This window comes from Ictalurus punctatus, chromosome 28 (assembly GCF_001660625.3).
Source record: "Ictalurus punctatus breed USDA103 chromosome 28, Coco_2.0, whole genome shotgun sequence".
Lineage (NCBI taxonomy): Eukaryota > Metazoa > Chordata > Actinopteri > Siluriformes > Ictaluridae > Ictalurus > Ictalurus punctatus.
In genome coordinates, this window is record NC_030443.2 from 2804567 (window position 1) to 2831946 (window position 27380).

Sequence of the window (27380 nt, forward strand, 5' to 3'; positions counted from 1 at the left end):
GTGTGACAGTAATATGTGACCTGTGACAGCACTGTGTGTGTGTATGTGTGTGTGTGTGTGTGTGTTTGCCACCTGCTCTTGACAAGTCTATTTTAGACTCCCAAATATAATTAATGCGCCCTAATCTCTCTCGCCCTCTCTCTCTCTCTGCTACTGTCATTCGTACAGAGATAAAAAGAGAGGAGAGAGACAGTGATTACAGTAATGACATGTGAAAGTCGGATTAGATTTATTTGTATTATCGCCTTATAAAATATTGGATATAAATTCATTGTTGCCATATGGCAACACCATGCAGTAAAGGGTTAAAAATGTTCATATAAAATGACTGACATTCGAAATCTAATATTCTCAGCAAGAAATGTGTGTGAGTGTGTGTGTTGGAGATTGCTAAAGAGACTCAACAGCAGATTTAGACCCTGTATCCATCTATGAACTCACTTTTTCACCCTGAGCGATACAGTTTAAATGTACCGTATTAGTTTGTACATTATATACGACAAAACGCCGAGCACTACAGGAGCATTCAAATGATTTCCATATGGCTCTTGATTTTTTATTTTTTTTGCATTTTATTTGGTTAATAATTTCAAGCTTAAAACATTTTTTCATCTTTTACATTCCATAGCATTACATTCTTCATTTTTAAATGAGAAAGCAACAAGAGTAAAAATACACACTTTTTTTTTAAATAACTCTCGAATAAAGAAAAATAAAATAAAATAAATTGCCACACAATCAAACCATGTATTTAGATATCTGACTTTCAAATGTACGTAGGATAATATATATCTATTTGTCTATCTATAACGCCTATAATATACTACATTTCATATTGCTACACTCTGACCGGCTCGAAAAGGCAATCCGAAAGATAACGCCGCGTAATATTGCTTTTTCAACGATCACCTTTGTCGCGGTTATTTGTTCTGTTAGCTGTGAAAGTAATGCTGAAGGTACGGTTTCTTCAGTGATCCAGGAGGTGGGGTGGAGTGGGAGTGGGAGTGGGGGTGGGGGTGGGGGCATTTGTACAATCTGATTATTCCACCAGGAGGTAGCCTTTCTTAGAAATCTGATTTTATATTGTAAACATTGTAGCTATGTGTGTTGTGTGTAAAACTCAGCAGAAAAGACGCAGCCGTCACTATTTTCCCCCCGTAATACGCCAACAAGAATGGCTGTGAGACACGAGTAAATGGTGTGCAATACGAAACCTGTGGCTCATGAATATTTATGACTTGGACCCCTGTGGTCTGAAAGATCAGCTATCCACTGCAGTATCAAATATTCATGATAGAGAGAGAGAGAGAGAGAGAGAGAGAGAGAGAGAGAGAGAGAGAGAGAGAGAGAGAGAGCGCACAGGAGATGCTTCTAGCACACACACACACACGCACACACAAAATTACAGCAATAAGGAATGGCCAGAAAGACAGGAGGAAGGATGGCCAGGTGGGGAAACAAAATAATGTTCCAAAGAACGAGAGAGCAAGAAGTTTACAAAGAAGGAATGAAGGGAAAAAGTAGAGCTCAAGAAACGAACGAAGAAAGGAAAATCCCCAAAAAAAAGGAATGAAAGAAAGAGATAAAAGGAGAAAAGAGGAATGAAAGAAAGAGATAAAAGGAGAAAAGATCATTTGATATGAAGAAAAGGAAAAAGAAAGAAAAAGGGGGGACGGGAGGAAAGCTGAGTGATGGGGGAGAGATGGGGGGATGACGTGACCGCTCTGTCCCAGATTATCCAATCAGATTAAGAGATTAGGCAGGTAGATGGAGAGCACACATATCTGCTTTGCTAGCGCACCGAGGAGAAGAGGAAAAAAAAAGACAAGTGAAAAAAGATGGGTGAAACCCCCCCCCCCAAAAAAAAAAAAAAAAAAAAAAAACCAAAGAAAAGAAAAGAACGCCTCAGACACACCACTTTTTACTTTTCTACGATCCCTATTACTCGACTATTAATCAAGAGTGAACACTCCCAAAAATATATGACGCAGAACAAAAATGAGGATAAAGGAAAGAAATACACACACACACACACACACCCTTAGTGGCATATATAACCATATGTGTGTGCACACACTCTCATCAAGCAATCTAGACCAAGTGCAAATCAATACAAACAACAGCATCTTTCTTTCTTTCTTTTTTTAAATCTACATGAAATACATTATTATACATGCAAAACTATAATATATGACTTATTTATACATTTATGTATATATAAATAAGCATAAAAAGATACACCTCGTGTAAATGAGGTGGGCTTGATGGAGAACGTGTGCGTTACGTCAGCAGTGATGGTCAAACGAGAGCGAAATTCAGAAACCGTGCCGTGTTTTCTGGATTATTTCAGACACAATAGTGACGTAACGTTGTCTTTTTGAAAAAAAAATTTTAACCTAATGCTGTCGTCTGGTTATATTCCTAACGCGTGAACACAAACGTTAAGAGATACGAGGACGCTTGCGGACGATATATTCCGACGTCGAGGCTCTTTAGTGGGCAGCGTCTTGCTCCTGCTGGCCAATCAGAGATGAGTATTTTCCACCGGCGGTGTAAATGAAGTCAAATCCAGTGGAAAATGTAGCTAGAGTAAATGTAGCTGGTGAAATGTTCTCTATATACGAAAGCCATATATATATATATATATATATATATATATATATATATATATATATATATATATATGTCCAGTTACTTATATTACGACGCATCGTGTTTATTGATATTTGAGGAACTTCAGGGTGGAACGATACATCGTATACTCTGGTACAAGTCGTAGCTTAGAAAATATACGTAATCATTAGTGTGTAATTGTAGGAGAGAATTCACAAACATACACACTCGCATGCAGAACGAAAGGTGTTAACAAGGAAACTACACGCATATTTATTTAACACTCCCCCCACCTTTGCTCTCGATTCGTGTTGTACGATTGTGATGTCGCCGTTTTGCCCCGTTTTGAGTCACGTGATCTGACCGATCACAACCTTGCCCTCTACGTCAAATCCTCACTGCCTTCGATCGTAAATGTTCCTTTTACATTATAGTCATGCAGTATAAATAGATTTCTCACGTTCGGATAAAATTGATAATACTTGGAAACACTCAGTGTACACACACACACACACACACACACACACACACACACACACACACATATACACACACATACTCAAACTCTGCTCTGCGTTCGAGAATGTTGTGCCTGGTGTGTTTTTCTCAGAGCATCCTGTATACGATACGATAGACCGCACGGTGTGCGTGTGTGTGTGTGTAAAGCAGATGTATATGTGTATACACGAGAGCGTATAAGGACGGCACAGACTTCCTTCAGAAATTATTTTCTCGAGTTGATCCTCAGCTTGAAGGAGACGCGGCCGGCGAACTTGTCGCGGTCGTTGTTAGCGAGGATGTTCCTGGCTATGATCTTGCACTCCACGTTCACTTCGGTGTTCATCGTGATGTTCAGGAACTTGACGGCCACCAGAGGCTGCGAGTAGTTCACCTGCGGTGCAGAACGATGGTTATGCGCTGGTTTTGTCGTGATTTCTGTGTATTAGCTGATTATACGATTAGTTTAATGCGTCACTAGTTTTTTCCACACTTTGTTCTGCAATTTGATCACCCGCCAAGGGAGGGTGAAGGTTATTACGTGCATCCTTTGAGACTTGCAAAGCCAGACAGCATACAACAAACACACTCGGAGGAAAGCGCTATCCACCCTCTTCCGCATACATGAGTTCAGAGATGCCCAGGATTGGCTGTTGTTGCTGTGATTGAAAGCGCACACATTGTTCACGGCCACTTGGGGCTCTGTTGCGCCACTTGACAGCCTGTCTGTTACTTATTTAACATTTATGGAAGGAGTCTATAGTATCAGGACTTTCTAACAATGAATTCTGTCTACTATTAACTTCAGGAGAATGTCAAGGAACGACCTTCTATCTATACCCACCGTCACGTAAGTGGTAACAGGAACATAAATTTTCCGTACCTGTGCCTTCTTGCCGTAATACGGGAAGTACATGAGGTTGAAGGTGCCATTGGGAGGAAAGTACGCTACCTCCCCCATCTTGTCCGAATCATCACCCTAGAGCAAGAGGTTAAGAGACAGACAGAAGGCGAAAGATAGAGAGTTGATAGGAAAGGACAGTCTTATCAAATTTAGACCTTTTCCATCCAGAAAATTAGACTAGAAGAAATCAAACCACTGCCTGTTTACTCACCTATCATGACATTTAAGTGTTTTGCACCCGTGTGTTGAACGAAAAAAAAAAAAAAGAAGCTAATTCTTCTCTCTCTTGTGACGTTTTTTTTACGTGATGCATTGTATTTACTTTGACTGCAGTAGACACCGATATGACTACAACCCCAATTTCAAAAAAGTTGGGTCAATGCTAATAAAAACAAAGAGGAGTGATTTGTAAATGTACTTTGACTTCTATTTAAAAAAAAAAAAACAACAACGTATAAAAGACAAGGTATTTCATGTTTTATCTAATCAACTGCAGAGTTTTTTGAAGATAAAGGCTTATTTTGAAATCGACGCATGCAACACGTATCAAAGTTGGGACAGGGGCAATTTAGGACTAGTAGCGATGTGAGAAGTTGAAATAAGAAGGTGATGAGAAACAGGTCAGGCAATCGTCTAATCGTAGTATATAAGGTGCCTGCAAAAAAGGCAGAGTACTTCAAGAGCAAGGACGGGTTGAGGCTCGCCGATCTGCCAACAGATGCGTCAGAGAATAATCCAACACTTTGAGAACAACATTCCTCAAAGAGAAATCAGTAGGATTTTGGGTGTTTCACCTTCAACAGTGCACAATATAATTAATTGATTCAAGGAATCCGGTCAAATCTCTGTGTGTAAAGGGTGAGGCTGAAAACCACTTCTGAATGCGCGTGATCTCCGATCCCTCAGACATCAATGTCTTAAAAACTGTCATGACGTTCCTGACATGGGCTCGGGAATACTTTGGTAAACCTTTGTCACTTGACACCATTCGCCGCTGCATCCACAGATGCAAGTTAAGGCTTTACTATGCAAAGCAGAAGCCGTACATTAACACTGTCCAGAAGCGCTGTGACTTCTCTGGGCTCGGTCTCATCCGAGATGGACAGTAACACAGTGGAATCGTGTTTTGTGGTCAACGTTTCAAATAGTTTTTTGGACAAAACAGCCGTTGTGTTCTCCGGGCCAACATTTTGGAGCAACATATGCTGCCATCCAGAGCAGGACAACGCCAAACCACATTCTACCCGGATTACAAGTGCATGTTTGCGTAATCAGAGAGTGCGGGTACTAGCACGGCCTGTCTGCAGTCCCGACCTGTCTCAGATTGAGAACGTGTGGCGCATTATGAAGCGCAAAATAAGGCAACGAAAACCCTGTACAATTTTTTTTTTTTGCATTTTCCATACTGTCCCAACTTTTTCGGAATTGAGGTTGTACATCAATCATATATAGGGCTTTCATAAATTTGTTTAAAACTTTTAACGAACTGCATTTTACATCATAACTCCTGAATTCTGAAATGTCCAAATTCTGAGTCTATTTCTGCAAAAATAACAGCTACTTCTCCTTCTAATTAAGCTAAATTCTAGCTAATTCTACATCTGTTCTTTCTACTACGTTGATCTCTATATTTCTGCCATTCTTACCCATTCGTCTACGTTGATTTTGTATTTCTTAAAGAGGAAAACAAGAAGAAAATGTATGAACAGTCGAAGGGATAAAAAGGGGGAACAGTCAATAATTAAAGTCGACAGATTTAGAAAAGAGAGTGGGTGGAAATTGGGCAAGAACAAAAAAAAAGCCAGTTTCACACCAAGTTACAACTCAAAATGGAAATAATATATTCCTGGAAAACAAAACCCATTAAACTTGTCCAAACGTAATGTTTTTGATAAACTTATATATATACTTACTAATAATAACTAGATGTAGTTCCACTGAAACGGCAAATGGAAAAGTTTCCATTCAAATATGCAGCAAATGTATTTCCAATGACAATATGAGTTGCTGCATGATTCCATACACTGATGTCAGGTAAATGTTAAATATTTTGAGAAGGACTAACATGACATGCTGCATTTTTATTTGTCTTCAATCGAGACATAATAGAGAGGTTGGTAAGGGAATGATGGTTTACAGCTGAAACAACATTAAATGTATCTATAAACAATTAAAAAAAAGAAAGTATGATGTGTCAGTCTTTAATACATGAGACAATGTTGACTTTGGTAAATTGCTGTAGTATAAGAGGATTGAAACACTTTGGGATGTGGACTTATCAGGAAATGATCAACTTTTGGAGTAGTACCATACTTTCCAACGGCGGAAAGGAGTTTTAAACCCAGACTCGGAGAGTCAAAACATCACTCAATACCTTTGGACTTAATGTCCATGGTGTGCATTTCCAGTAGTGAAACTAAACCCGATTACAATCAGTCCTAACCCTGTACATCATGCTGTCCTGGAACTATCCATCAAATTCTCTCTAGTTGGTTTGGTTCCAGATGGGTTGGCAATGCACATATAAATATCTATATTCTAAGTCTACAGACGCTTGGAAATCATTGATGTGAGACTGAATCGGACGTTGATTGATTCTGAGCTAATGGGAACAATTTAACGATCAGCTAATCCAACATTGAGTCTGCTGTGTGAACAGGGTTAATGAAAGTTTAATAGGAAATAGATCCAGAAACAAAAAGATGCCTAGGGAAAAAAAAAAAAAAAGTGGACAAAAGAGAGAGATGGATTACCTTGGGACCGCAACTAACAGACGGTACTGGGCCATCCTTTCCTGGCAGCATACCGATCACCTGAGAGAGAGAGAGAGAAAGAGAGAGAGAGAGAGAGAGAGAGAGAGTCAAGCAAAAGTGAAGGTGAGTCACATTAGAAAACTAAACCAGCTCTGGTGAATAATGGATGGTAAGCAGGCCGCTTTCCACGTGTATCCATTACTACACCATGTAGTGAATAATTATATCATCATGTGACCTATCTAGGAGTCTAGATTTCCAACAGACACATTTAACCACAAATCAATGGACCAATCAAATGTATGTAGCAATCAAATACGTACCAAAATGTACCGGGAGCAAGTTGAGACTTTTTATTGTTTTGTTTTTTAGAAATGCATATATAAATCACACTCGTATCGAACATCCCATTCCAGATTTAGTCCCTCCTTTGCTGTTATAATAACCTCCACTCATCAGGGAAGGCTTTCCAGGAGATCTTTGGCACGTGGCTGTGGGGATTTGTGCTGCTTCAGCCACAAGAGAATTAGTGAGGTCAAGGAACTTTCAGTGTTCCAGTTCTACCCAAAGGTGATCAGTGAGGTTGAGGTCAGGGCTCTGTGCCAAACACAGAGTTCTTCTACTTCAACCTTGGCAAACCATGTCTTTGTGGACCTCGCTTTGTGGTTTGGACACCTTAGTTCCAGTAAAGTGAAGCTGTAAAGCTACAGCGCACAAAGACATTCTATACGATTGAGTGCGTCCAGCTTTGTGGCAACAGATTGGGGAAGAACCACATACGGCTGTGATGGTCAGACGTCCACAAACTTTTGGCCATACAGTGTATGGCCACTAATCCTAAGTGAATAATACTTTTTTCAGTCTTCTTGCAGGGTTATATGTACATGCAGATTTCGCAATTGTATTTCACCCCTCCTAAACACATAGTTTTGTTTTCCTACCCGGTTGAGCTTGATGATGACGCACGGCTTGCCATCGAAGTAGCCATAGTAGCGGTCGACGAGGCCTGAGCACTCCTCCAGCACAGAGCGCTTGAACCGGCACGAGCGCTTAGGGTTGTTCTTCACGCTGTCGCTGTCCTCTTGGATGAAGTACTGGTCTGGCGTACAATCCAAATTATTTTGCTCCTGCACTGAGTCGTTGTAGGCTGCAGAAGCACAGGGTCAGAGCAGTTAGTGAACAACTGTGGAGCCATGACCTCTGAAGATATGGATGTGGGTTCATTAACACATTTTGGCCAAGTCTGGTGTTCATTATTTTAAGAAAATCTGAATTTGAACGCTCTTAATGTACACAGTAGAAGTTAAAGTATCCGTGATCTTCACCGTTACCTCATACAGTAAGAAAATGGTTACAGTATTACATTAGCCAGACCTGTCAGAATACACAACAACAACCAACCTTTAATTCATCACAAACATTAGCTAAGCAAGTTAGCTTAGCAAGTTAGTTGTTATTTTCAGATCATTTTCATATAGTTCCTAATATGTTCAAAACATTAAGCCTGTTTCATGAGATCACAGCTTCCACAGTATCTGAATTAGTTGTTTTTAAAGTATCAGCTTTAAATTTAAAAAGAAAAGAAAAGAAAAGAAATTTAGCACTCTGCTCTCAAATTTGATCAAACAACAAACCATATAATGGAAATAGTTTTTCAAGTGCAATGATGAAACTTTATAGACACTGGAATGTTTTCCCTTGATATTTAGAATGGAACGTTGAGGAGGAAGAAAGAAAGAAAGAAAAGAGACAGGTGCCATTTTGAAGCCACGGTGAAAACTAAGTGGCGGCCATTTTGATTTTGATTTGTTTCTTTGTCTGGTCTAACTTCTCAGTTTCCTGACACAATTTTTGAACTCTCTATCATTTGAAACAGACGTCACTGCACACATAAAGCAGTCAGAGAGAACACGGGGACACCTGTCATTTCGGAAATTGTTCCCTATGTATCATATAGTGCACTACGTGGGGAGTAGCCATTTTGTAGTGTTGTCCGAATTCTCAGTGGATAGATTGTATTCCTTGGCGAGTTCACTTTATTATTACGCACAATTCGCTAAAAATCATGCGTAGATATTTCCTTTAGCCCAAAGTTCACATGTCAGTATGGATGTCGAGAGTCTAATCCTTGTATATAAAGGTGTTTCTGGAGTGTTCTCCAATATGGCTTCCCTCAGCGTGGTGGTCTATAGAGAACCGTTTACTGCGTAGAGTAAATAATGAACTGACACTGGCCCAATATCTATTAAGGTGTCTTTATGTATTTATGCTGTCATCGTCCTCGTCCCCCCATAAAATGTTATGCCAACATTGGCAGAGGAACACTTTTCATAACAACCCTTCCAATATAGAGCCAATGTCATTGAGTTCAAGCCAACGTTGGCTCAACTTTGGCTGACATTGGTTCAGTGTTGGCAAGATTGGATTTAAATGCAACAGGTTGGCCCTGGCGGCACAATGGATACTCAACAGGACAAAAACTAGTCACTTTTTTTTCAATGTTACTTGGCGAACAAATGAGGGAATGATATTAGACTCAGCGGCAGTAAACTTACCGGAGAGGAAGCTATTCAGTGCCTGCACGTGAGAATCCCAGCTCTCGGTGTCCTCCTTGGTGTAGATGATCTCCAGATCTTTACCCGTAGGCCTGATCATCATACCTACCAATTAAGAGAGGAGGAGGAGAGCGTGAGGAAGAGAAGGAGAGATGATCGCTTATTATTTTGCATCTCATCACAGCCGTATGTCAAATTCTAGTCTTATTATCATTTACTCGAACAGTTAACAGTCACTGAGAAACTTGAAGGAACATGTTATTTGGGCTAATATACATGGATACTGTCACGAATAAGATTCAGCATGAACAACATCATAATGCTGAATTAGCTTAGGATAATTGTATTAGTCTCTAAAGCTCTACGTAAATAAATACCCTCAGCTATTCCAGACATCGAGCAGAAGTGTGCTAAACGGTTATGCCCTCTAGCTATATGTTAGAGATATTTAATTACACAATCATCTGACTGTGGCCTTTGCAATAATGGACGACCGGTTCTGAATCAGGGACCTGCAGGTATGGACTGTCACTAGCAAGACGTCAAATAATAATTTGACTTCTGATGGAAGAAGGGAACACCAGTTTCTGGTGTCGTTCATCAAAGTAGAAGAAACGGACTCCGGCTACAAAAATTCAACTAATCTCATTAGTAAGCATTTAACTTCAATACGAATAAAATAAGAAGTGTTACGAAGACTCGGTTTTAACCCTAATTTAAGCCAAAACTACAAAAGGTTTCATGTTATGAGTATGAGACCATGATGTCACAAAATTTCAGAACTAATTCTATTATATTATTGTTTTGTTTTTTTTACTTTAAGGTAAAAGGTTTACTTTAAGGTAAGGTAGTATCTTTATTATCTGCATTTGGAATGTGCACATAGTGCATCCTAAACCAATTATTATTATTATTATTATTATTATTATTATTATTATTATTATCGTTGTTGTTGTTGTGTGTTACCTGGTGTAGCAAGCCTGTCCTGGCAAGTGGGTATGTTATCATCAAGGGTCAGAAGCATGACATAGATGGTGACACAGAATAATCCGGCCAGGAAGATGTAGAAGGCCAGGTAGAACAAAAAGATCAGGCCTGTGAATGCAAACACATATATTGGAATATATATTTATATATATAGTATGAATTTATATAGTATGTATATATATATATATATATATATATATATATATATATATATATATATATATATATATATATATATATTTCTGTATATATAGTATGTGTGATTGATATATATATATATATATATATATATATATATATATATATATATATATATATATATATATATATATATATATATATATATTCACACAGTAAATATACACCCCCATAGTTGAACATACACCCCCGGGTGTGAAAATGCTAAGATGGATAGCTTACCAACTGTCCTTGATTGGATCACCAGTCTAAATTAAACGCCAGTCCAAAACTCTAGGGATCAACCGATATGTCAGTCAGCTGAAAAATCGGCTCATGTTGAGGCTCCTCGGCCTGCTCGTCTTCCCACTGAGAAGTTATCGTTTGCCATTTGTCATTGTTGGATTACCTTGTAACAAATATCACGGTATCGTGGTACCAAGCGACTATTTACAAACATACGATCTAAGGATTAAAGGTTAAATGTATTATGGGCTATTATGTATATAAGGTATAATTCAACCTGATTGGTCAGAAAGTGTCCATTCAATTTCTATAACAACGGCTTATTAGTTAATTATTACCAGACGTGCTGTACGGTGACTTTTTCTGTGAAGGGACGTATATTTAACCTTTACGGAAGGAGTCTCCAGTGTCAGTGATTTATAACAGCGGGAGGTAAAGCTGTAAGTACATTTTAGTTCTCAAACGTGGGAAGGTCTTCAGGACAGAGGACGTTGTACCTTACAGGTTCTTAGGAACATCCCACAGGCAAGCATAACAAACATCCTACAAGTGTTTTACGGTTTGTTTAACTAAAAAATATTGCTTTCATTTTAGATTATATATACAGTTGGCTCATGGAATTTGTTATCTGGAATTTAGCCTCATAAAATCTGTATAAGTATTAACAAAACTCACACGTAAAGTTCTACAGAAAGGACCAACTCTGAGTCAACATAACTGACAACACGACCTTATGTGATTATGACACTGCTAGTACTCTGTACTTAAATTATAACAAATAAATTGTACTAGGATTGTGCAAAGGCGAATACGCGCTACCCCTCTTATTCTTCAAATGGACACTCGTTACTGATGCATTAGAAGAAAAATCAATTCCCTGTAAACGTGTGCTTATGTGTTTCCTCTTTGCCGAGTAGTGTAATGCAGACAGGGGGTGGTCTGGGTTCAGAGTGGTCACTCCACAATCAACAAAATGACATCAGCTCAAAACGTGTTACACAGTATCGGAGGGGATCTCCTCAACCACGACTAGTGTGCAGCATCCACCTGGATGGTGGGACGTCAGCCACAGTGCGCCAGTGCGCCTATGACATACCAGCTATTAGTGGAGAGGAGAGAGTGATGTAGCCCATTCAGAGATGGGGGCCATGATAGAGAAGGGTCAATGGGGGAATTTCCTACTCTTTCCGAGACGTGTCTTGGGATTTTTAATGACCACAGAGAGTCAGGACCTCGGTTTAACTGTCTCATCCAAAAGACAGTGCTCTTTTTACAATACAGGGTCCCCATCACTATACTGGGGACATTAGGCCCCACACAGACCACAGGGTGAGCACCCCCTGCTGGCCACACTAATACCACAATCAGCAGCAACCTTGGTTTTCCCCAAGAGGTCTCCCATCCAGGTACTGGCCAGGCTCAAACCTGCTTAGCTTCAGTAGGAAAACAGGGGAGATATGACTCTGGCATGTCGAGGCTGCTGACTCATCAAGGCTGCTGACTCGTCGAGGCTGCTAACTTGAGAGGCTCCTTGCGATTTGTCAGAACTGCTGTCAATCACCCTATGCTCAATCAGAATTGAGGGTTCATCAGCAGTCCTGCTGTATAAATCTGATTATTATTATTATTTCATGCATTACTGTGCATGATCAATTCAATTCAATTCCAAACATCAGTTTGGTTCAACGGTCTGAATTCCCCGGAGCTTGCGTAGAAACTGGTAAGTGGAAGCCACACTTGTGGGACTTCGACACAACGCAGTACGTCAGGACATCTGATCTGCAGGCAGACAACATCACCCAGGGACACACAATGAGTCCGAACAGACCGCCCCCCCCTCCCTCCCTCCCTCCCTCTATCTGCAAGAGATCAGATTCCTGCTCTCACTCTCTCTCTCTCTCTCTCGCACTGATTGATCAATAGCATGAGGATGGCGGAAGGCTACGCCGTCAGCTCGGGTTACGCACTCCTGAGGGTTTGAGTGATGTTGTGAGCTTTCAGTGGAGACCAACGCTGAGAAAAATCAAGCCGTAAGAAGAACGCGGCTTTTATTTGGAAAACCAACAGCAATTACTCGTAGTTATTGCAGAAGGTCTGTCAAGAACCTGCTCAAGACTACATCACCCACACGTCCCTGCTGTATTCTGACCTACGTTTAATAACGCATCAATTTTCCGAACACAATCGAAAACATCATGCAAATCAAGATGTGCTTAAGATGCAAGACAAGCAAACATCTCTAGTGTCAGAGGAAAGTCTTCAAGAGGGAGTTGACACTTTATGGTTCCTCTGGAGTATGACAAGTTGTCTTTTTTTTTTTTGCTTTATTACCTTTTATTAACTATTGACAAAAAACAAAAAGAAAAAAAAAAGAAGGCGGGGAGGGAACGGCCCTTTATAGATGCTATAACGTAAGTGAGGACAGGAACGCCGCAACATTACACAGATAAAAGTAACTCGTATCATTTCTTAATAAAATAAAAACTGGAATCGGTGGTGAAGTGCTGTGGTATAAAAGGAATAAAACACATCACTACGTGCTGAAAACAGCAGTGTGTGTGTGTGTGTGTGTGTGTGTGTGTGCGCGATGCTTTAACCAGACGCTCTGTGTAGGTCAGCGTCTTAGAAAAGCATCTCTGTAATTCTGACCCCAAAATTCTTTGCCTGTTTATAAGCACTAATGTGTCACTGCAGTGTGCAACAGATGACACCCGTCTGTCTGTCTGTCTATCCATCTGTCTGTCTCTCTCTCCCGATCCGTCTCTTCTCCTTGATGAATGCCTTCTGCGCTCTCTTATCACCCTCATCAGAAGGCTCGGCCGAAAGAGGAGGACAAAGATCTCAGCCGCGCATGATTAATTGAATTAAAGCAAACACAAACACACAGGCGTCTTTAGATCTTTCTGCTCCTCGATGCTGATTGATTCAATCAGACATCAGACATGTGTGTGAGCTCACAGCTGCTGCGGGGTTGCCCACGGTTCCGGTCGGCGCACAAAGGGGAAGAAAAAAAACAAAAAAAACAACAACAACAACAACAAAAAAAGAAAGCGACCCATTCCTCTCTGATCTTTACAAAGTAAAATACGATACACGCAATAAAATCCCTGTGCTTTGATGAAGCACGCCTTTAGCATGAATAAATAAATAAATAAATAAATAAATAAATAAATAAATAAACACACTTCAAGAGTGACGCATTGGGAATGTTTGATAAAAATAAAACGTCCAAATTAAACAGGACATTTAGGACTGACCTAAAGAGATATCCGGCTAGCTCCAGCACACACACACACACACACACACACACACACACACACCGTATGAATGCTTAAGCAGTCTGATGCAGCAGATGGAGTGTGTGTGTGTGTGTGTGTGTGTGTGTGTGTGATGCCTGTAACAGCTCTCATGAGTGTTACTGGACACTTTAAAAGCCAATATTGTGACATGCTCCATTCGCACGGGACACAAACCCATAACTCGTTGCCGGCGTTTTCTCCGGTTCCTCCAAACCTGATCAACATATTGCTTAACGAACAGAGCCGCTATCAGTTCTCAACTCGTCCCTGTTGGGATTCTGGGTAACGGTCTTAACACGCACCTTGGATCAAACTTTCTGCGCAATAAATAAAATAAGGAAGCAATAAAAGGCTCGGAGAATGCCGTTACAGGAAAATAATCAACAAATCCGTTTAAAAAAAAAAAAAAAAAAACCCAACAGTTTGTCATGCTACCAAGAAACCTCAAACTCCTCTGTCCTGAAGACTTCGCCATGGTGGGAACCTTTTACAAAGCGCTGACACTGGAGACTCCTTCCATAAGTGTTTAGAAAAAAAAGAAGTTATCAAAGCAACAAAAAGACTTTTTTCTTTGTTAAATACCAAGACGTTTTTAAATGGTCAGCGCTACAGTTATCCAGTATTTCCTATTATACTATTAATAAACGATTGTTAAAACTATTTCTAGAATTTGTTGCTACTTGAAAATAGTCTTGTTCTATTGGCTGATCATTTTGCTCATTTTAAGCATAGAAAGAAGCAAAATGATCTGCCAGTTCTTTACCAAATCAAATAGCTTTAACAACCTATAATAGGAAATATTAGATAGGTTCAAGACGTGTGAGCACATTCTGCGCCATCAGATCTGCGAATTCATCAGGGCTGTAGTTAATGTAAATCATTATCGATATTATTAGACTCCTTGATCGAATGAATGCGAGTCTATGGGCGACACTTGGATTACAAGCCCTCGGTGTTGCCTGTCTGGGCCGCTAATACGTATCGCAACGTTTAAGCTTGTGCAACCCGACCTTGTTCGATTCCGCTGGATATCATACCAATGGCACCATAAGAAAGACTATGACCACCAGTCCAGTCCTTGTTTACCCAGCATTCTACCCATTCACGTTCACCATTCCTCTGCAGATCCTTTCGCATCATGACACCATATGTGAGGCAGATCCCAGGTTAGCTTTAAGCCCAAGTAATGAGGACAACCGCTAATGAGGCCAAAAATACCAGCGTTCAGGCTAGAAACAGACTCATTATAGAGCCTTAGAGAACACCGAGGCTTGAGCAGGAGGAAACGACGACCATTTGGGCTCTGTCTGTGTCTCGAACAGGCACACATACACGATACACAAGTCCTCCTGGCACCGGTGTTAACTGAATGATTCTAGTACAAGGGAATTAAAAAACAAAAACAAACCCAAAACAGTAGCATTATCAGTCGTTACCACAAATTACAGTGTAAAATTGAACAGGCAAAGTCGTTTTCTCTCGGCTCCAATTTACGGTAATAGGACACGCTCACATGCAACAAGATCTCCTAATAGATCTATAATTAATCCATTTATAATAATTCATTTATGTCCCCAACTGGTGTCTTGAATAATAGTTCAAACCACTCTGCTGAGGAAAAGGGCCTATTAGTGCAGGATTACCTCTTATACACGCTCACGTAAGCAGAAGACGCTCGCAAAAGCGAATACTGTTCTATAAAGACGCCACAAACTTGGATTCTTTTCTTTATTTATTGCAATTTAAACTCATTTGTCGAGTCTTTCCAACCCTAAGACCTTTTCTCCGATACTAAGACCTCCGTGTCAGCCGTACAAACCCGTTTGAGGTAAACAGCAAAATCCCCAGTGCTGAATTAACACCTATCGTGTCGAGATGTTCCCAGGTGGACCCAAGAACACTACGTGTTGATGAGACGCCGGGGATTCGGCTGTGTCGTGCGCGGTCATGTCCACGCTCGAACAGAGGAAGGAGGTGGCAGGTTTATTAAACGGGAAATCCTAACATGCTACATGCTAGCGTTTATTGGTAACAAGTTCTGCAGCAAGTGTGATTTCCATGAGAGTCATATTTTGCACGAGTTAGGAGTTAGGAGTTAGTTAGCTAGCCTGGTCCGTTTTGGTATTCTCCTTCAATTTCATCCAAGTGGAGAAATGTAGGCTACATAGTCGTTGACTAGACACGTAAACCCGTTTACGGTGGGAATCAGTGACGCCTAAAAGTACGCTGTATTCACGTTGGTCATCAACCACTAAAAACTACTCGCACTATTCCAGGATGGGAATAGCAAGAACGTCGGGAGCTCGGGTAGCTGAATCGTTTCCATTTCCCCCGTGGATTCAAAAGGTCGATTAATACGATTAAGCGATACTCTGGTAACCTTGACACGTTTAGACCCTAAACAGGAACAGTGTTGCGTCAGTAACCAGGGTGCCAGGAGAAATCCTCTCCAGTTTTTAATTCTCAGAAGGTCCTCCTGGCCTGCCGGTCTACTGGGAATTGTCCCTACCTCCTGCCCATTATTCCCAGCCCCCATGCTGAGAACAGATTCCAGGGTTACCCTGGCATTTAATTCAGGACCATGATGATGTGCCATGTAAGCCGGGCTGCAGTAATCTGTCGCTAATCCTCACTGGTCCATGGAGTCCATGCAGCCCACAATCTGCCTAGATATGTTTGAAAGATCTCTTGGGACCTCAAAAAGTCCCCCAAAATGACCAAACATAGGTCTGGTAGGCTAATTGTGCAAAAATAAATAAATAAATAATAATAAAGCAATACAGATAGAATGCAAAAAAAAGAAAGAAAAAGAAAGTGGAGCTCATGATTATGTAGGTGTCAGAACGCACAAGAATCTTCCATAAGGTGCGAAAGGGAAGCCTGTTCATGATGGGTGATGATGGTGGTTCCTCCATGGAGGTAATGCGGTTCTTACCCCAGCTGCTCGCGGTCCTTCCGCAGAACTCGCGCGTCCTCGGGTTCCAGATGAACTCTTTCCACGAGCTCTTGTTGCCGTCCTTTGCCATTTTCTTTGCTATTTGATGCAAGAATGATGCAGTCACTGAACTAACGCCTGAGGTTTAACGCTCACGCACGCACGCACGCACGCACACACACACACACACACACACACACACACACACACCCTCCACACACACTGAAAGCACCGGCAGAGGAGAGCTCTATCCAGGCAGAGAAAGGGTTAAGCCGATCTGCGCTATTAGATTCCTAGCTATTAACCTCAGGCAGATGAGGATGACTCTTTAGGCACAGCAGAGGTTTTGGGAGATTGTCACCTTTTATAAATAAATAAATAAATAAATAAATAAATAAATAAATAAATAAATCAAGGATGAATGAGGAGGGAAGTTCCGCGGCCGGCTCGGAGCTATCTGATCACAATGCGCATGCGCAGACAGCAGCCCGGGGCGATCCGCAGAGCGGTGCAGTGCAGGGGAAAAAAAAAAAAGAGAAAAAAGTGCCGACACTGCGGTAAGAAAAAAACCCCCGCGTCGACGCGTCTCTCTACCTCTCAGCGCTTCACAACTCGACCCCCCTCCTCTCAGAGAAGAAAATAAGATCACCCCTCCTGTGAACCGACGCAAAGCCGATTTACACCCAGTGGCCAATCACAGAGCCGTGCGCCGCGCTGACTCCGCCCCTCAGCGGCTAATGAGGCGAGTGCATGGCTGTGTTCCAAATGGAGCGCTTCTGTATGCTGTATGCTGGCACACTGCAGATAGCCTGCTCTCATATCAAGCAAGCTCTGCACATTCGGGTTTTCTCACTTGTTTTCTCTTGTGAACGTTACCGAGCAACACCAGAGGGAAAGGGAAAAATAAATAAATAAATAAACAGAACCATGATCTGAAACTTGCATTCAAATATGAGCGCTAATTTAGGGTAGTGTTGCTGCCTCACAGGATCCCCAGTGCAATCCAGAGATCAGGTTACTGTCTGTAAATCTTTCCTTAGTGTGGGTTTCCTCTGGGTTCTCTGGTTTCCTCTCACCTACCAAGAACGTCGGCTATGATCAGTCGGATCGGCTATGATTAAATCGCCCAGCATTGGACGGGGTTAACACGGGTACTGAAAGTGAGTGAGTCCAAGTCTAGAAAGAAATATTTTCCAGCATATAGATTAGCCACATGTCGTGATGCCTCCACGAACAACAGGACTTATTTGATTGACTTTTAAGTTGCCAAGATACACTAGCCAAAATCATGTCCGGTAAAAATATTCGTATTAGCATAGAGTTAGTGATAAGAGGTTAACTATGAAGAGGATTCCATGCCAGATTGAAAAGCAAGTACAAATGTGCCACACTGAAAAGCAAAACTTTGATCTCATCAGAATGCACTTGTTCATCCTCACGAAGGTGGATTCTGTGGCAAACTGTTCGCTTCACTCTCACAGGGCTAACATTCGGCGTTTGAGCGTACTCTAGAGTTCTGCGCTCTGGCTGCAAGCACCGGCTGCAAAGAAGCACCTCTTTATTTTGAATTTTTTTTTTCAACTCGTAGAACTAAACTGGCTTGTCAGGACGAATCTGCAACCCTAGACTCTTTCACAGAGCCCTCGATCCCTCTGGAGATTTTCAGCGCAGACGAAATCAATCCACTCATCAACTTGTTTTAGCTGGTTAGCAAACAGTACTGCAGACGTATTGATTATTGGTTTCATTCATGGAGCAGCCGGTGGAATTTCAAGTGATGGCCAACACTACACCCGTCTTGTTAACATATAAGCGACTGGGTGATTAAACACCGGTCTATTGAGCTATAATAAAGGATGATTACCCTCGTTAATCATCCTTGAAACAAGTTAGTTTCTGTTATCTCTTACATTAGAGCAGGTATACGCAAATATTCCCTCAGCAGCGGCAAATCATCGAGCTAAACCATCACAGAAGACAGAAAATAAATAGCTTTGGTAGGGAGCATATGACGAAGCAAAAACGTTTAGAAGGTGCTGGAAACGTATTAACGATCAGAAGTCTGTAATTATTCATTCATTCTAATCAGGCTGAGTATTCAGACCCTTGGCTAAAGCACTCAAAATTGAGCTCAGGTTTGCTTTGATTAGACATGAGTTAGAAAGGCACACTCCTGTGTGTTAAGGTCTCGTAGTTCACAGTGCATGTCAAGCCAAAAACCAAGCCATTGAGTACAAGGAATTCTTCATAGAGTTCAAGGATCAAATTGCGTTGAGAAATGGATCTGGGCAAGGGTGTAAAAACAACTTCGAAAGCTTTGGCTGTTCCCAGAAGCACAGGCTACTTACCAACGCTGGCAGTCTGGAGGAAAAAAGATTCTCTGGTCTGATGAGCGCTACATCTGGTGAAAACTGGCTTAATACTAGGGTGAAACATGGTGGTGGCAGCATAATGCTATGGGGGTGCATGAGCTGCTCAGCGGCAAGGATGGGGAAAATGGTCAGAATTGATGGAAGTATGAACGCAGCGAAATAAAGAGAGGCCCCTGAAAAAAAAAAAAAAAAAAAAAAAAAAAAAAAAAAAAAAAAAAACATTTTCCATACTGGAGTGAAGGTTCACCTTTCAGTATGACCGTGGCCCAAAGCATACAGCCAAGACAATGCTGGAATCTCTTGAGTGGCTCTGTCAAAGTCCCGATTTAAACCCCACGGAATATCTGTGGAGAGACCTGAAGATGGCAGTTCACAGACGGTCCCCAGTTTAAGTGCTTAAGAGGATCTGCCAGGAAGAATGTGAGAAACTGCCCAAATCCATGTGTGCCATGCTTGTAGAGACTTACCCAAGAAGACAAGCTGTAATTGCTGCCAAAGTACTGAATAAAGGGTCTGCATACGCATCTAAATGAGCGATCTCAGATTTGGTTTATTATTAAACATTTTGCAAATTTAATACAGTTTCTATTAAATCAATAACACAATAAAATGTGCACAAAACAGACAAACAAACCAAAAAAAACCTTAAGGGGTGTGAATACTTTCTGAAGTCACTGTATGTGCTGAACTGGAACAGAAAAAGCCTCTGTCCGTGCTGTCTCATCTATAAACAGTCGTCCTGAGGGTAATCTCTGCCTCTCTGGGTAATGCTAATGGTGCCCCCTTCTGGTTTAGAGTAGAGTTGCATGAGAAATACATGGTCGACATAGAAGGGAGATCAGTGGCCTGATCAATAAAGTAACAAATGCAGTTGAAGCAGTTTTCCAATTAAGACACATCAAGACACATGACTGTTCAGTTCATCATATAAAATTTATTTCATGACGATATCAATGCAAATATAGCACTACAGTGATTTCCAAGGTACATCGTATCTTACCATATCAATATATTATGGCACTCATAATATGGCCACCATTTAAGTAGACACGCAAAGCCGACAGCTTCTGTAAACTAGTTTTTTAATCGTTAATTCTACCCCTTCGTTGTAATAAATTGTAACTAGATGATTACTTAGTATATTTGAAGTACAAATTGGGCACAGTTTATTCAGACCGAGACACAGCCCAACCCTTCTCGAAGTTGGAATCCTTTGAGGACTCCCAGCATGCATTGCACCAGCCCTCTTCTTCCTCTGTTGTGATTCTGTTTGACAGAGATTGTACTGACAGTGCCCATCTGGGTCATGTGGTGATTGTCAACGACATTGTGGAACAGTCATGAGAGCACCACGGCGACACCACAATAACACCACAGTAACGTCATGCTGAGACCAGACCTACCTCACGGTAACAACTCGACAGAGCGCTCGTTGTGGGTGGTACGGTGTTACCATGATTGCCAACGATGCCATGGTAACATTAGGAGAACACCATGGTGTAACCACAGTAACACCGTGATGACACTACATTTGCCTCATGATGATACACAAGGACACTGATAGGGTACTCATAGTGGCCAACTAGGTCACATGGTGTTACCATGACTGTCAGAGACACCACAGCAACATCATGAGAACACTATGATGACACCATAGTGGCCTTTCAGTGACACCATGAGGACAGCACAGTAACCTTTCACTAACATCATGATGTCAATTCAGTAACCTCAAGGTAACACCATGAGACACCACGGTAACCTCTTGGTAATAACATGAGGGTATTCAAAATGGTCATGTGGCACGTGACAAACAGTCATTAGAACACCATGATGACTCACTGTAATCAGCATAAAAAGTAGTCAAATGGTGTTACCATGATTGACACCATAGAAACATCATGACAAGGCCTTGACGACACCACAATAGCTTTACGGTTACTCCATAACCGCACCAGGGCGACACCATAATGACACCATGAAGACGTGTGACGGCGTTGACGACGCTGCAACGTGACCTTTCCCGTTTCTCAGTAGTGTTGATAAAGTGAAAACTGTACAAGTCGGTGAGAACTGTTCAGAAAGAAACAACAACGTTCAAAACACAACCACAAGAAGAACGGGAACAAAAAAAAACGAAATAAAAAAAAAAACCAAAAACGACCAAACCCCACTTGCGTGCCATAGTACAATCACGGAAAGATCGATAGTTAGACCAAACGCCATCCTACCCTGACCTCAGGAAAATAAATAAATAAATAAATAAAAATAGAGGAACGTCAAATGCAGCAAATGAAAGAAAGAGAAAAAAAACAAAACAAAACAAAAAAAAAAACAAGGAAGAGGTATAATATAAGAGAAGTGGTTTACCAGTAGTGAGGAATATATGACAAACTATTTATAACAGCAGTAGTAATTCAGTAGCAGCAAAAGTATTCCAAAATATCCAAACAGTGACCAAACTGGGCTGGTGGTTCCTGTACATAAATAAACAAATCGATTAAAAAAGCAGTAAAAGTAGACCTGTTTAAAGGGACTTGCATAATTCTAGCAGGAGATACTGTATTGTTGTGTCTGCGAACCGTGCCTTTAGTAAGAGGGCTTGCATTTCGACGGGCCAAACCATACGGTACAGTGTAGACAGGTTGCCACAGATAGAACTACTAAATTCCTTTATAAAACAATTAAACACCTTGTACTTTTTATACATCGTATGCTACAGTATACTTGTCGATCACAAGTATGAAAGTGGAAAGAATTGCTACATAATCGATACAGTTTTACATATCTATTTTACAATTTCAAACCCTTTGTGTGTTTGTTTTAGTACACGCCGTGCGTGGGTTTTTCGCAGGGTTGTCGTTTCTGTATTGTGCGGTTAGTTCCAGCATTTCGTTGATTCGTTTTTGAGGAGCGCGATCGTCCAGGCCACACGAATAATAATTGATCTTGGTTTGCCTCTTTAGTGTCTGATATGAAGGGCAGAGCCTGTGTATGCGTACGTGTGTGTGTGTGTGTGGGTGTGTGTGTGTAAGTAAGAGTGATGGAACCTTAACCAACCTCAAACAAATCTCTAACCTTAAACAATCCCATACGATTGACACCAATGATGATGCGGTCACTGACATGAAGAGGCTATAAATACTTTAACGTATGTACACGGATTCGCATATGATACAGAGTCATGGATCCATCCGGATAAAGATTCTCCCATCTGATTTCACCATCCTGGAACGGGCAAGATTTCGAGCTATTCGCAGCTCGGGGTGGATTTAGGTCTGGCACTCTGGCAACCCACCTCGCTCGTCCTCCTACGGACCAAAGAAGCCGCTCGAGTAAACGATGGCACGGGCGCTGATGCCAGACACGGAAAATGGCGACGACAATCGATTCGTTTATGAAGATTTTCTCAGTCATGAAAGCGCCAAACCATGACTGAACAACCCGAAATGAGATTTCTACGTGGCTAGACCTGATGTTAAGCAATGTTAAGGGAATACGTCATTGTTTTTCATTGTCATCTCCATCCAAAACACATCTGTATGGTTCCTATATTCACTACTTTTTCGTCAAAACTAAGGGACGCTGCTGAACTATATCAGTAAACATTTCAAATACGTAACGATCCATCTTCCATAGCGCTTATCCTAGACAGGGTTACTAGAGGGACTATACTAGAACTCAGGGCACAAGGTGGGGGACACCCTGGACGGTCTGTGGACCCATCGCAGGGCACAATCACACACGTATATTATGGACCATTTGGAAATACCAATCAATGTATGTCTTTGGACTGGAGGAGGAAACCCCAGAAGCACGGGGCGAACATGGGTGGAGGCAAGACTCAAACCAGGAACCACTGAGGTGTGAGGCTAGCGTGCTAACCACTAGCGGTTAAGGCTCTGGGTTACTGATCGGAAGCCACTGTTGGGCCCTTGAGCAAGGCCCTTAACCCTCTCTGCTCCAGGGGGCGCTGTATCACGGCTGACCCTGTACTCTGAACCCAACGTCCTAACGTGCAGGGGTATGCGAAGAAAAGAATTTCACTGTGCTGTAACGTATACGTGATTAATAAATAAAGACTCATTACGAAAGAAACTTGTTCCTGCTTTGAACGCTTGCGCAACAGATGTATGTGTTGCACAGAGATGGCGTCGAAAAACAGCGGCGTATTCCTTTAATAGTCAGCTAGCTTCTATTTCCCGTCACCGTCATCTCGTCGATGACGTAAGAACGCCAAGCGGCGAGACTCTCGCCTGGAACCTCGTCGTTTCACGGCTCCATCACATCCGAGCGGACGTGCGCGGTCTTGCCGCTTAGCGTGCGTGATGTGATGAAGCTCTTTCGTGGGAGCGCGCTCTGTGTGAACACGCTCCGGTTACGTTTTCCGGAAGCATAGTGCTACAAAAGTGGATAAGAGCGCGAGACTCGTCTAGTTCGGTGTTTAGCTCCTAGGTAGTATGAACAGTCAAGCTGCGACCAGAGACTGGTCCCCTTCACGCTCGATCGAGAATATCAACATAACCAGAAACCCAGCAAATAAGCACTCTTGTACAAACTACGCCAGCACGACACACTTCTATACTTTACAATGCGTGTGTGTGTGTGTGTTTTGATTTAGTAGTGTAAGTATGTATTGGTGTGTGTGTGTGTGCGCGTGTGTTTGAAATGTACATTCTGGTGTGTGTGTGTGTGTTTGCTTAAGCAGTGTAAGTATGTATTAGTGTGTGTGTGTGTGTGTGTGTGTTTGAAATGTACATTCTGGTGTGTGTGTGTGTGTGTGTTTGCTTAAGCAGTGTAAGTATGTATTGGTGTGTGTGTGTGTGTGTGTGTTTGAAATGTACATTCTGGTGTTTGCTTAAGCAGTGTAAGTATGTATTGCTGTGTATGTGTGTGTGTGTGTGTGTTTTGATTTAGCAGTGTAAGTATGTATTGGTGTGTGTGTGTGTTTGCTTAATCAGTGTATGTATTGTTGTGTGTGTGTGTGTGTGTGTGTGTGTGTGTGTGTTTTGATTTAGCAGTGTAAGTATGTATTGGTGTGTGTGTGTGTGTGTGTGTGTGTTTTGATTTAGCAGTGTAAGTATGTATTGGTGTGTGTGTGTGTGTGTGTTTTGCTTAATCAGTGTAAGTATGTATTGAGCACGTGTGTGTGTTCGAATGATACCTTCTGGTCCGTATAGGTGTGTGTATTTTTATATTTTTTTCTCGAATTTGACTAGTTGCATTTTATTTCTACACACACTGTGTGCTCATCTACAGCATTATCGCTTTCCAGGTCTTTCATATTAGGTCGGTCCTGTCCTTCATATCCACATTCCAGACTCTCTCTCTCTCTCTCTCTCTCTCTCTCTCTCTCACATACACACACACATACACACACACACGTCCCTCTGGAATGTAGAAGCACCCCGCTGCATTACCATGTCGTCCCTCCATCTTCCTGTCTGGAGAAATTCTCCATCTGTTCAAGAACATAGTATAGAGAGCTCCAAACGTTTGTGTAAGAAGTCCGGTACGTGTATATATATATATATATTTTTTTTTTGTTTGTTTGTTTTTTTGTTGTTGTTTTTTTTTTAAAAGGTTGTAAACTCAGTGTAGTTCTCTTAGTAGTCGCGATGAGGCATGGTAGGTAAAAGAGAGTCCCGACTGAAATGTGTCTCTCTCGTGTGTTTATGTATATACTGTCTTTATATGGCACATAAAATGCTGTGATATTATAACCCCCTCTCCCACCCCACCACCCCTCCTCCAAAAAAAACCAAAAAACAAAATGAAACCCCGCCCCCCCGAAGTATACAATACGGACTCTACATCTTTATAATACACCCGTCTTTTTTCCACACTCGCAGGTTCCTCGCCTGTCCGATCTTATCAACAGTCCTGACTTTCTCTCTTGCAGATATTACACGTACACTCATTTGCCAATTTATTAGGTACACCTATCTTGTATTTACACTTACTTGCCATTTCATCATGTGCACATACCATATAGGGGCATTTTGTAGGAAGAAAGTTACTAACTGTAGCAGATCTCTGGCTCAGTGTGTCAGCCTCCCTCTGTCCTGTCCATAGGACATCCAACGAGAAGATGTTTATTCGGGTGGCGGATCTTCTCAGGACAGCGGTGATGTGTGTGTGATGCGGCGTGTTAAGTGTATTAGGCACAGCAGTGTTGTTGGGTTTTGGTGCATAGCAACAAATGGGCTACAGTCAGTAACTGTATATCTTACAAAGTCGCGAACGTTCAGCACGCACAGGCCGTGGGTTCTAAACGGATGCAAAAAAAAGATAAAGGTGTTTCACAGCGTTCTCGTTCGTGACCCGGTGCTGCAAGATCGAGATCCGCAGTGGTTCGAATTAGGCTTGAATTCGGTTTGTTTGAAAATATCACGGCGAGGTGTGAGCAAAAATAAGAAGCGCGCATGCAGGATTATCTCTTTAGCAGGTGCATGTCTTTGAATTGACACTGAATATTTATATTTAATCTAAAAAAAAAAGAAGAAAAAAGAATTGAAAAAAGCCATGCCAGCTTTGAGTTTAAATCTGAATACAGATATTTGGAGCGCTAAACATTTAGAGAGACACGTAGCCGCGTTGCGTTACACCCCTACATGGTAGGTTTACTTGATAAAATGCAAAGTGAACGTAGACACAAGTTAGGTGTACCTAATAAAGTGGCGCATCAGTGTATCTCAGTCTCTCCAACTCTCTCTTTGTCAGATAGCCGTGTCCCACACTACGGCCTGCGGTCTCTGGCAGGGTGGCGTGCCCGTCTTACGCGGCTCGGGCGTTTTCCTCCAGCTGGGCAGGATGGGCATGCTGTCTTGTTTGCACAGGCTCTTATCTGGCCGCCGGTGGGCTTTGATCTCCTTGCACAGGCACCGCTTCCTCTCGATCACCTCCAGCAGCTTGCCATCGCGCTGGGTGGCCATGCCCGCTGTGCCTGTGCTGCCTGGTATGCCGGCGGTGGCGCTGCCTGTGCCTGGCGTGGCCTGAGCCTGCGCTGCCAGCTGGGCCAGGTGCTGGAACTGCAACTGTAGGTGGTGCTGCTGAAGCTGCTGCAGGTGGAACTGAGCCTGAGCCTGAGTCAAGGTCTGAGCCTGAGCACGAGCCAGAGAGGGGCTGCAGGGCGCCTGAGAGAGAGCGTGCAACTGCAGAGAAAGACAGCGAAGTTAAATATAGGTCGCTGGTTTGCCAGATATAAACACTTTCCTGAAACTTCCTGTTAGGGGGAAACAATCGACAAGCACAAATTAATGTAAACTTGAGATTTGCCTTGTAGCAGAACTACTGTCAGACCTGCTGTTTAATGCATCGAAACCTTCTGACCAATCAGAATTGAGAATTCAACAGCACTGTGATATAAATAATAATAATAATAATAATAATAATAATGAGCAATGGCAATACTAGGGATGTACCAATCCAAATTTTCACTTTCCTGTACATTTTCCATAAACAAGATTTCGGTGACCTTTTGAACATTTGACCTCATGAGCCTTCACACACATCGAGTCGAGTTTAAACGTGACCGAATTCTCGCTGTTTCCCGCACGCAGCCACCAGATGGAGATATTGTACAGCCTCCACCCCCTCCCCCCCATACAACCCCTCCTGCTGCAAGATGGAAGGTCAAATCAGCACACAGTCTGGCTATGCAGCACACACACACACACACACACACACACACACACACACTGCATCTGCGTCAGCATCTGAGCTTCTGCCAAGAGACGGCGGCACATGAAAAGCAGGAGAGGAGCAAAAAAAGCAGGAAGAGGCAGCAGAATCGTAGCCAAGCAGCCAAAACACCAGGTAGAGGTGCTGTAGTACTGTACACACACCCACACATACACACATACACATGTACACACACACACACACACACACACACACACACCCATCAAGTTCTCTTCAGGCAGATGCCAGGTATCAAGGCTAGTTGAAAATAAAAAGGACGGAAGCTTAATAGCCGCGTCTATGTTTGATCATCTGTATTTACCATCTGCCTGTTACACCGCAGACACACACACACACACAC

General features: G+C 42.0%; 2 protein-coding genes across 4 annotated transcripts in view; both read right to left on the minus strand.

Moving 5' to 3' along the window:
* Nucleotides 1–1887: 1887 nt before the first annotated feature.
* atp1b2b (ATPase Na+/K+ transporting subunit beta 2b) lies at nucleotides 1888–17575 on the minus strand. 2 transcript variants are annotated; one of them, XM_047151911.2, is made up of 8 exons: nucleotides 16968–17575; nucleotides 10290–10418; nucleotides 9324–9428; nucleotides 7710–7915; nucleotides 6769–6828; nucleotides 5662–5688; nucleotides 3995–4090; nucleotides 1888–3505 (listed from the first exon to the last, which is right to left on the minus strand). In XM_047151911.2, exons 1-8 carry the CDS (start codon nucleotides 17056–17058, stop codon nucleotides 3338–3340), a joined length of 882 nt encoding a protein of 293 aa, XP_047007867.1. In that variant the 5' UTR covers nucleotides 17059–17575; the 3' UTR covers nucleotides 1888–3337. The 2 variants fall into 2 exon arrangements, with proteins under 2 accessions (XP_047007867.1, XP_017316171.1); XM_017460682.3 differs by lacking the exon at nucleotides 5662–5688.
* A 2678-nt stretch (nucleotides 17576–20253) lies between these two features.
* LOC108259934 (neuronal tyrosine-phosphorylated phosphoinositide-3-kinase adapter 1) overlaps nucleotides 20254–27380 on the minus strand; it is a 40140-nt gene continuing 33013 nt past the window's right edge. For both annotated transcript variants that reach the window (XM_017459755.3, XM_017459753.3), the window contains one exon: nucleotides 20254–26490. In XM_017459755.3, the coding sequence (XP_017315244.1) occupies nucleotides 26056–26490 (435 nt within the window). In that variant the 3' untranslated portion in view covers nucleotides 20254–26055. The remainder of the gene's footprint in view (nucleotides 26491–27380) is intronic.

Excerpts from the sequence above, each read along its gene's own strand:
- atp1b2b (XM_047151911.2), bottom strand. The coding sequence starts at position 17,058 with ATGGCAAAGGACGGCAACAAGAGCTCGTGGAAAGAGTTCATCTGGAAC. Across the intron at positions 7,916-9,323 it reads ACTGAATAGCTTCCTCTCCG|CCTACAACGACTCAGTGCAG; the intron begins GTAAGTTTACTG and ends GTGCTTCTGCAG. Across the intron at positions 4,091-5,661 it reads AAATCAACGTAGACGAATGG|GGTGATGATTCGGACAAGAT; the intron begins GTAAGAATGGCA and ends CTCTTGCTCTAG.